The sequence below is a fragment of the Clavelina lepadiformis genome, chromosome 1, assembly GCF_947623445.1.
Source record: "Clavelina lepadiformis chromosome 1, kaClaLepa1.1, whole genome shotgun sequence".
NCBI classification, from domain to species: Eukaryota; Metazoa; Chordata; class Ascidiacea; order Aplousobranchia; family Clavelinidae; genus Clavelina; species Clavelina lepadiformis.
In genome coordinates, this window is record NC_135240.1 from 6,284,271 (window position 1) to 6,295,026 (window position 10,756).

General features: G+C 38.2%; 2 protein-coding genes across 2 annotated transcripts; both read left to right on the top strand.

Moving 5' to 3' along the window:
- Positions 1–4,264: 4,264 nt before the first annotated feature.
- Positions 4,265–7,389, top strand: LOC143456810 (dehydrogenase/reductase SDR family member 1-like). The gene is made up of 9 exons (XM_076955197.1): positions 4,265–4,357; positions 4,947–5,113; positions 5,358–5,507; positions 5,611–5,690; positions 5,771–5,903; positions 6,242–6,397; positions 6,559–6,628; positions 6,940–7,020; positions 7,090–7,389. The coding sequence occupies exons 2-9, from the start codon at positions 4,967–4,969 to the stop codon at positions 7,218–7,220; spliced, it is 948 nt and encodes a 315-aa protein (XP_076811312.1). The 5' UTR covers positions 4,265–4,357; positions 4,947–4,966; the 3' UTR covers positions 7,221–7,389.
- A 1,278-nt stretch (positions 7,390–8,667) lies between these two features.
- On the top strand, positions 8,668–10,623 carry LOC143456826 (uncharacterized). The gene is made up of 6 exons (XM_076955198.1): positions 8,668–8,888; positions 9,044–9,134; positions 9,216–9,416; positions 9,499–9,582; positions 9,819–10,003; positions 10,097–10,623. Exons 1-6 carry the CDS (start codon positions 8,803–8,805, stop codon positions 10,224–10,226), a joined length of 777 nt encoding a protein of 258 aa, XP_076811313.1. The 5' UTR covers positions 8,668–8,802; the 3' UTR covers positions 10,227–10,623.
- Positions 10,624–10,756: the final 133 nt, after the last annotated feature.

Genomic DNA, 10,756 nt, shown 5'->3' on the forward strand with positions numbered 1-10,756 from the left:
GCATCAGAAGGATGAAAGAGCCGCAGGTTGCCGACCCCTGCCTTAGCTGGATTGGGGCGAAAACCGATGATGGCTACAGATGCATAAAATTTGGCGGTAGGCGATATGGCGCACACCGGCTTGCTTATATGCTACTGGTGAATCAGTCGCCCATACCGCTTACCGGAAAACTTCACGTAAGTCACGCGTGCCATCACCGTCTTTGTGTCAATCCACACCATTTAAGTTTGGAGCCAGCCGAAAATAACAACGCAAGAAAGCGCTGCTTGCAAAACCAGTTTTGCTTTGGCCATGACAAGTTTAAAACGTGCATGTTTTGGCCTTAAACTCTACTTCACACGATAATTACGTGAGTCATTTTTATAAGTCTCCGTTACTGCACGCTCCTCGTGTTGTTTAAATCTCCTACTTTTGCAGAACTTTTGTCGCCTTCGAGCTGCCGGAGTGTCTTTCTTCAATCCAGCCTGGACTTGTTCGGTCTGCTGACCAGCTAAGCGTTTCGTTGCTGGACAACCCACTTGTGAACCAACGCCGGAAACTGCACAAGCCCTAGCTATACCACTGCCCAGTCCATTATTGCGGCACATCACAGCCAGGTGAGCTCGCCCAGGCATCGTTCTTTGAAAATGTTGACCTTTTGGCAAAGTCTTTGACAGTGTAGCGTTAACACTTTCAACCTTATTTGTATTTCTGCCAAAACGTATTCTTGACAGAATTGATTTATTGGAATACTTTACTATTGCCCGCTTACAAGTTAGATTCGCCTGCTTGTCAAGCACAATTCGCACCCTGCGTCTGTCCGAAGTTATTGGCTGTTCTTTACCGCGACAGACAAATCACAACCGCTGGCAGTCGCTATGGTCACCTTGTAGGTAGCCCAACATGGCGTCAGCTGCGCCGAGCAGTTTTGCGGCCATTGCATCGATGTCATTTCCGTGTTTTGATATGCAGGCTTTGTATTCAGCGAAAAGTCTGCTTTGACACTCCAATGCAAACTTCTTTCGGGATCGCGCCGCTACGGTTCTCGTCGTGTCTCTTGCCGGTATTCTTGCAATTTTATTTGTTAGACTGTCACCAATATCTCTGCGGAAGTTGCTTTCAAATTGTTTTAATTTTCAGTTTCTCGAGCGCTTCCGCGAAGTCCCTGTATAACGTGACAAAATAAATTGTTTTTGCGCCACCTAGCAGCAAACGATCTTCTTTGCGTTTCCATTGAAGATTCAGCTCTTTGAGATAATGATGACGGCAATCGCTCACATATCGCTTATTTACTGTCCTTTAAGCGAAAAAGAGTTGCACGTGATAGTCAAGTCGGCTTGACAATTTGCCTTTGAAGGGTATGTAGTACCATTTTGAGCAGTTTTGAAACGGCAACACGGCGATTGTGACGAAGGTCGCATGCAAGACGTCATTATATAAAAAGTATAAATGGTTCCGGTCCAGTGCGCATGTGACCTTAATTTGTGATGGTTTGTTGTTGTTATGGCGTTTGCTGAGTGTAGGTTCAGGCTAAAGTTGACGTTTTGTGTTGGTTCAAAATTAAGGCTTTTTGGCTGATGTTTTTGAAAAGTTTAAGGAAAAAGTTGTTTAAAAGTTAAAGCATTTGGTGTGAGAATTCCAGATACGATAATTTGCTCAAAATACTGCATTAAGTCCTTTTATCCTACATCTCGGCAAATACAAAAATTCAGCGAGGTGACCGGGCTTGTTTAGAAGCAAGTTCAAATTGCAAAATGTTACTTTGCATTGTTTAAGATAGGGCTTCGGATGGGCCTACAGCCCCTTAAGTACGCGATTGTCTCAGCCTCTAAAATTGCTTATTAGCGTCATCTAACGGAAGTTTTTTTTAGCGATAACTCGAATATATTCCTTGGTATCTTCTGTACTTTATTCTTGCTCGTCTTAGTCGCAGGAAAGTTTTTGCCATGTAAAGCATCTCATTCGTTTCCCCCTTTTTATGCAACGTTACACAAACCATTCGTGATTCGACCAACTGCTATCACGTGATTATTGGAATCGCAAGTTTGGCCAAAACAATGTTACATGTAGTGATGAAATGTTTATTTTATTAACTACTACTTGAAGGCGGTACACCACATTGTAAAGTACCATTCGTTTACTGTTGATCGTTATGCAGTTCGACATTTACAAACTACCAGAGATAATCATTTAAATACGTAATTTATTGAAAACTTTTGCATGTGTGATAGTTTGTGCTTGTTATGGTTCGACGTCACCCAGTGATTTAGAATAATTCTGGTTCTTCGGTGGAATCAGAGGAATTCATTTGGGCTGTAACAAAAGAAAATTTCCCAGCTGGGGTTTACCCAATATTTTGATTACCCTTGGGCAAATTTTAGGCGTAGGCAAAGTTACAAAATCTGATTCTCAGTCTCACAAAATCATTCTTACTTCTTGATTTGGCATCAAGTTTGCTTCTTAATGATTTTTTTACAACAAGCGTTACGAGTTCTGACATTTTGCCTTGTGATTTTAACCGGTCTGGCCGATTCTTTGCCTAGGTACGAATGAGTTTGTAATGAAAAGTGGTATATGGTACCTTAACCTGTAAGGTTTACCCACTTCACTACAAAGTCTGTTTACTTGTGTATATCTTAACAGTGAACTTTGATAGACTTCAGCAATAATAACACAGGAATGACAACTGTATAATCTGATTATATTGAAGCTTCTTTGAACGAATACATTTAGATAGAACATTGGGACAGCTACATAATAAAGTCGACCACTTTCTAGGGTTGACTTAGTAGACTGTAATGCATTGAACAACTATGAATAATAACACACACAATATAGGCATGCACGACATTTTTGTCACGACTTAATACGATAAGCAGAGAGTAATCGATTACGTAACGCAATGCTTTGCTTTGCCGATTTCCGTAAACAAGTATTCTATGCGGCATTCGATTTGCAAGCAATTTTATAATATCATCACAAGTTGCTTAAATAATAGAAAAGTTTAAACCCTTTGAAAACACAGACAAGACCACGTTGTTAACATTTAAGCTTGGACGTAACCACTTACCAAAAGTACTTTTTGTTTGATCAATATATTTTTCTCTCAATTGCAAAGTCTGAACAGATCCAAGATGGCAATCACGTTTCGACGGAAGATTTTCTCAAAACAGACGCTTTTAAAAAATGTTCTTCGAGTTACTGATGTAAGCATAGGCCCATAAACATGCTTGCTTAAATGTCCACATCTGTGTCATGAACAATTAACTGCTGACATCTGGCCTATTGGAAAAGGTGGGAAACAATGTTCTGTATTGTATTTGGCATACGAGGATATTTAAGTCTTGTTTATTCCATGCAGGTTATTCAAGCAAGTGCAAACATTGCCCTGTCAGCTGATTGTAGATGTCATGCTGGACATACCTGCCAGCATATGGGCGATGCACTTTCCCTGAAATTCGATGCTTTCGCTGCAGTCTAACATCTGTCTGCAATGGAAAAATACAATTTAACTGCACGTGGTGTTGTACCTTTTACTATTTTAATATGCTGTATAGTATAATATAATTTATGTATAGCATAATAACCAATATTGCAAGGTTAAATGATTTTAAGCAAAATGTAGCCAGGTCACTACAATTACATCATTCTTACACTTGCTCGTATTTCGTTTAATGCTTGGTCATCATCGTCTTTCTCAATAAACTTTGTCATTTTTACTTTTGTCTCTTTCAGCCATTGTTTTATGACGCGTGACCTAAATGATAATGATTATTGTCCTTGTGCGTCCAAATTTAATCAAACATTTTATGGGTTACCAGGCCAGCACGAATTTGACAATTGTGTGAGGCGTTGGTTAGAAAGTCGAGGGAATTGTTGGAGTCGTTTGACTAATCTATAAGCCAAGTTATTCGTTACGGCACAGCTGTGCAGTGCTTTGTAAGTAGAATCGCCTTTTTCAGTTTGTGCCGTTAGTTCGTTGTACGACGGGCTTACAAACCCGCTCACAGTTAACTGTTGCAGCAGTACAGCTGATGCAGTATTATTATCAACATCAGAGAAAGTTGTCAAGTTTGCAAGAACGTCAGGATTTAAATCCATGTATAAGATGTCTGTGCAAGAAAGTTTGACCTGGTCTGCAAAGGTGATTAGTGCATGTTGTTGTTGTTTATTATTCGAAGCTAAATTACCAGAGTCAGAGCAGATGAAAACGTTTCAATTGCAAATATTTATGTCTATGGCCAAGTTGTTGTGATCTTACGTCAAATGTAGATTTTACTTTTACTCCTTTATTCTAGCTGTTAAATTGTTTCTCGAATAAGGCGCACTGTAGTTTTGCATTGTAAGGAATAATCGTACTTGTGTTACCTACACCGAGGTATGGCTGCATTTGGAAACTTTTCAAGTGAAGCTTTATGACGTAATTGTCTAGTATCAACTGCACAAAGAAAGTATGACTGTGACAACGTTAAAACTGTAAAATCATATCGCGCTGCAAAAAGCCCACGAGGAATATCGCTTGCATCGCGCAAAAATAGACAACACATTGTGTTGCTGAAGATAAGCAAATAATTGGCCGAAATTTTAAAGAGGTTTAATTGATAACTGTTGGATTAAGTAACTTTTATTCGCTTTTTACCACATCTTTATAACAAGAAACAAGGATAAGAATTCGCAAGGAAACAAGCTTCATTGGAACAGACAACTGGTTTTCTTGTAAAATTCTAGTGACTGATGCCAAAAAATTAGATAAATCTTTTGCATTTGTTGCTGAATATTAGATGTTCAACTGTGATATGAGTCGGTTTTGCCAAGAAACTACTATGACATCACACTAGGCTAGTGTACTACCATAAAATAACGAGCGCTATGATAGCAAATGGTCCGTAATTACTTGCGGTCGTGTGGTAGCCTATGCATAAAATAGGTAACTAATTTTTGAGTTGGGTGCAGCATTTAATTGATAGGCAGCACATAGCATTCCATCATGCCTGATCTAAGCAACAAAGTTTGTCTTGTCACTGGCGCTTCGAAGGGCGTTGGCCGAGGCACAGCGCTCCAACTCGCATCTTATGGAGCGACGTGTTATATTACTGGGAGGGAGTTGGCAACGTTGGAGACTGTTCAAAAGGAGGTATGAGTCGTAAAAATAGCAACAATATTAATATAAATCTACCGTACCTGTGTTTTGTTGATAAACATTTACGACGATATAAGCTATTTTGTTAAGACGATTTAACAAGAAAAGACCGACACTTATTTATAGGGCTGCCTACAACTGCTGAATAAAACTTTAAACTAAACCTATTAAAGCTTAAATTGTGTTGTCATGAATGTATCATTGTGCAAACAAATAAAACTCTGTTGCTTGTTGTCAGGCAGAAGACCGGAAAAGTAGTGGCAGGATCATCCCTGTGGAATGTGATCACAGAAATGATGAAAACACGAGGAGAGTTTTTGAGACAATTTCTGTCGAACAAAACGGACAACTCGACTTGCTGGTCAACAATGTTTTTTCTGCCATGCAGGTGAACTTTTAAAGTTACTTCAATTGGTTTAACGTCATGTTTTTGTCGTAAAAAGTTATTCAAAAATAAGCTTAAGTAAATGTCTTGGCTTATAACTTTATAGTACTGGTGGGACAACTTCAACGTTGATTTTTATGAACCTGGTACATCGGCTTGTGGTATCATCAACAAAGTCGGAATGAGGTTAAAGAAAACAGATGCAGTAACTTTGTCGAGTTTTTGTCTCAAATTTCAAAATGTCATCTCTTTGTTTCTTCATCTAGAAACCACCACTACTCGTCCGCACTCGCAGCAGGTTTGATGATTCCCAGGAAACGTGGATTGATTGTTACTGTCAGTCCGGTCGGCAGAAAAATATATTTATTGCGTCTTGCATCTGGACTAAGAAATGCTCTGGTAAGACTGGTTGTTTCAAAGCACCTTGCTAACCTGTTTCGTGATCTCTGCTTCTATTAGCTGCAGCCAATGTTCCCGCAGTTAGTAGTTTTGTGCCGGCAGATTTTGTGGGGCTCATGTCCCATAGTTTGCAAAGGTGCGTTGATACGTTTTAATCGAGTTTATTGGGTAACAATTTCTTGTTATCACATGGTCATTGACGAAAAACCACGCAGATGATTACAGCATGATCTAAGTTTTGATGCTTAGACGTGTGACGTCATCAATCATAATAAAGGAAACTTTGGTTCAAACCAGGATATCAGCACAAATTATTGAGGCTGAGATTTTGTTATTAGAAAGATTACGTGGCAAAGAATAATGCCGTGAACTTGAGGACAAACAACGTTGCTTTTGCGTTTTTGTGGCCAAGCATCGTATTGACCGAAAAAATGACAAAGTTTATTGAGAAAGACGACGATGAAGACCAAGCATTGAACGAAATACGAGCAAGTGTAAGAATGATGTAATTGTAGTGACCTGGCTACATTTTGCTTAAAATCATTTAACCTTGCAATATTGGTTATTATGCTATACATAAATTATATTATACTATACAGCATATTAAAATAGTAAAAGGTACAACACCACGTGCAGTTAAATTGTATTTTTCCAGTGCAGACAGATGTTAGACTGCAGCGAAAGCGTCGAATTTCAGGGAAAGTGCATCGGCCATATGCTGGCAGGTATGTCCAGCATGACACCTACAATCAGCTGACAGGGCAATGTTTGCACTTGCTTGAATAACCTGCATGGAATAAACAAGACTTAAATATCCTCGCATGCCAAATACAATACAGAATGTTGTTTCCCACAATTTCATTCAGATCGTTTTAAAGTTAAACAACAATTTGTTACCCTTGTGATGTAATTGGCGTCTTCTTTTTAGCAAAGTAATATTGGAATAAAGTCATTTTAATATTTGCAAAATTTAAGCTAAAACCCAGCAACAATGAAGTCAATTTTCAGCACTCAGCAGCTTGTTTTATTATTTCAGATGAAAATATCATGAAGAAGTCCGGACAGATTCTTCTAACAACCGACTTGGCTGAGGAATACAATTTTGAAGACGTTGATGGTAAATTTGTAACTTTCACAACATTTTCTTTTTAATTTCGACCAATCTTCACCACTTATTCTTGTTCAGGGAAATCTCCTTTGAGTGAACAAAGTTTAAAAATATTGACCAAGATTTATGGCTGGAACAGTTTGTCAAGTTATATTCCATCCTGGCTAAAACTTCCAAAGTATTTCTACGACATGATGCTTTGTAGCTAAATCAGTGCTAACGACATGATGGGCATGAAAGAGAAGCAAAAGAATTAACCCGAATCCGTCTGAAGCAGTATTATACTAAGCAGAGCCCACATGCCATTTATGTTGCTTTACGCATCAGTGCATTCATATTTCGTGTAATGATTTTACTAAAAAATATGACAGCACCTGAGTATAAGCCTAATCCTTTTTGTAGTAATTTTCTCTCAGAAAGCGCGACTGGCATCTTTTGCTGCCTGAGAACTTTGCTGATGTTTTGTTTTATGGCATCAACCGGCAAGAAATTTTGTTGCTCTAGTTTTGAAAATATTTATAACTTCTGGATGAAAGTTAGCAACTTCACATGGCAAAGTTTTTATTTTGCAAAAGAAACCAAACAAAACCATCTGTTCGACGATGATTTGGAACTTTCCGGTAATGCATCATCATCATGATTAGGTCCTAAGTCATTTTGCGGCAGTTGTAGGTTAGGTGCAGCTCTTGCTTCGGTTTTGCTTTAGATACTTCATGTATCTTTAGTTTAGACAAATGTATTGAACAGTTTTTGTTGTGTCTTAGGTGCAGTTTTTTTGGCAGTGATTTGTAATTAGTTCATTTCCCTTTTCAGAATAAGCTAGGTCTGTGTTCAGATTTTTGCCTTACTTTACTACAATAAATTTTAACTTGTACAATAATGCGTAATTTACCTACTTGAGTTCTTCATATGTCAAAATTTGTCAAAAAAAGTTTTTTAATGTCAAAAGTTGTCAAAATTTTCAATTTTTAGGTGAAACATTTTCGTTGTTTAGGTAAAAAAATAATCGCCCTACTCATCCGGTGTAAATTACAGGACGTAATCGACGTAGAGACGGTGGTCGGAAGTAAACCTTGTACATTTTTCTCAAATACTTTGTCCGCTCCAAACACAGAACAGGTTCTATATTTTCTGCGGTGCCGTAGTGAATGTGCAATACATTTGGTTCAATTGCGATGTGTGTTCTTAAGTAAATCTAAACTAATGTAAGCCATTAGAGTATTAGACAGATTCACTTAAAGCAAAACTGATTTTGTTTTTGCGACTTTGGTTTCATCACCTAAATGAGCTTAAAATGGTCGGAAATAAGTCCATCAAAACAACAAGTTGTAGTATTTTGCCGATATACAAATACTTAACTAATATAATTACAACCTTGGCTTTATTTCAATGTTTTGATTTCGTTTCTACGTTGTCATCATCCCATTGATGTTATTGAAATGGGAACTCATATAACTTACTGTAGAATCTATTGACATATAACTTCTGTAGAATCTATTGACATATAACTTCTGTAGAATCTATTGACATATAACATCACGAGCAGATTTAGGATGCGTACGTGACAAACATCATACGTCACAACAACATCATAAAAGGAAAACTTGGGGAAGCCCCGAAGCCTTAGTTCTTTTTGTATAAGGCACTGAACCGTTACAGCTATCTAATAGTTGTTAACGCTACTTGCTCAGTAACTTGTAGAATGTAGATCAACTTTTTTGTTCGCGTAGAGTCGCAGTAACCGTTGAACATTTGTGCTTAGCTTAGTCAGATTAATTTCAAGTTACAGACATGCAGACAATGGAACATATTTCATTGTTGTTTTGCCTTACAGCTTCATACTTATGCGTTTCACAAGTAAATGGTGCTTCTGGTAGGTAAGTAGCCTAGGTTTAGTTGCTTTCAGTTGTTAACTAAATTGTTTTGCTTAAAAGCGATTTAGGCTGTTTACACTGAGCAAGTTTTTTTACACTAAGCAAGCAAGTCTTTGTGCAGCTATGAGCTCTGTTGATAATTTTCTTTTCTGTCATAGCAACACTGGTGGGACTTGCACCGGCAATTGCGTCACTACAGACTTTTTCAAGCAGCAGAATTTTACTGACCTTGTAGCGGAGATAGTACAGGTAAGATAACTAAGATGAAAGTTGTTAACAACTTCTAAAAAGCAACATACTTTGGCGCTAATATCAATCTTTGTTTTAAAGTCCTCCCAACAAGCTGATCTCGACTGCAAGGTTACAAACGGTACAGACTTTTACTTTGGTTCAACCGGATGTAGGAATTGTGCCGTTGACTGCACTACATCCTCTAGCAGCTTTCAGGCTGAATGTTTGAAAAACTGCCCAGGTTTTACAGAGAAACGCTACGTACGTAAAGAACTAGGAGAAGCGGCGTGGCGGATACAGGTCAGATATTCTTGCCTTAGAATGAAATAAGTTAGGTGTTGGAACAGAAACCTTAATCAAGTAACACGACTGTTGTCTGCAGCAAATCAAAAACGACATGTACATTTCCGGGTTCAGGTATTCCAATTTAAACAACGATGTTGCCTCTTTACGTCAAATCCAAAATGTAAGTTAATAGGTCCTGAATGTCACAAGGCATTTGAATTTATGATGCTTAGGTCTATCTTCAGCTATCTACACAGTGACGTATACTATGTATGGTTATTAAAGTGAGTGCATAACGCTAGCTATAATCATTTGGCTTCTGCTTAATTTTCTTTTCGTATTTGTTGTTGAGGAGTTAAATAAATATGACAGCTATACTTAAATCAAAAACAAAACTCGTCATTTGTGTATTTGCAGAACTTGCAGCAGCAATTAAGTCGTTTAGCGAAAGAATTGAATCAACTACAGACCGAACAAGAAAAGGACAGGAACGAATTGACGACGGTGAAAAATATTTCCATCAGTTGCTTGGTTCTAATTTGCTTGGGATTCATCTGCACTGGGATTGCCTTTCGCTCGTTCAGACGCCACGCAGACAAGACGTAAGTACATGGAAGAAGACCCGAAATCTAGTTCCAATCGCCGACTATTTAAACCAACATAGAAGTTAAACAATGATGTTTTGTTCTGAACAGTTATAGAACAATCGAATCTAGCGCACATCAGGCAGAAGAAGAGAGATTGTCTGCTGGAGCGGATGAAAGACGAAATCTTCGCAAAAACGCGGACCAGGACGAAGACCACGGAACTAGCGAAAGCTTGTAGATGTTACGAAAACAATAGTGGTACGGCGATACCCCACTCTAAACCAAAAAAACTCCGACACTCAAGAGTGTTCGCCGAGAAAGCGTTATGCACTGTCGTGAAAATGCTTCTAAATTAATCAAAACGTACGTCAAGTGTTGCCATTAAATTATCGGCAAAATATCCTGGTTGACGGATAATAGATAATATCGATTAATACTAAATAGCGCAGGATAATAGACAACCACAGTGGAACAACGTTAACGTGTTTTACTGACTTTTTGAACTGTCAAATCCTTAAGAGAATTAGCTGGTTATGTCTAACGAACTTTATTTCAATATGGTTTAGAAAACACTGTTTGACTTAAAACTATTACGGACATTGTGGAAAATTAAAAAAAAAAAACATTACAGCGGGCGCTCAGCACATGGTCAGTAGAAATACAAAAGCTTGCGTGACTTGTACGTTAGTAATCAGAACAACTGTGTAATGGGCGATGGATGATTGCAGGTTACCTAGAGCTAATCGTTTAGATTCTTACTCAATACTT

Coding starts and splice junctions, on each gene's coding strand:
- LOC143456810 (XM_076955197.1), top strand. CDS start 4,967: ATGCCTGATCTAAGCAACAAAGTTTGTCTTGTCACTGGCGCTTCGAAG. Junction 6,398..6,558: donor TGAACGAAATACGAGCAAGT/GTAAGAATGATG, acceptor GTATTTTTCCAG/TGCAGACAGATGTTAGACTG. Junction 6,629..6,939: donor CATCGGCCATATGCTGGCAG/GTATGTCCAGCA, acceptor TTATTATTTCAG/ATGAAAATATCATGAAGAAG.
- LOC143456826 (XM_076955198.1), top strand. CDS start 8,803: ATGCAGACAATGGAACATATTTCATTGTTGTTTTGCCTTACAGCTTCA. Junction 9,417..9,498: donor AAGCGGCGTGGCGGATACAG/GTCAGATATTCT, acceptor TGTTGTCTGCAG/CAAATCAAAAACGACATGTA. Junction 9,583..9,818: donor CTTTACGTCAAATCCAAAAT/GTAAGTTAATAG, acceptor GTGTATTTGCAG/AACTTGCAGCAGCAATTAAG.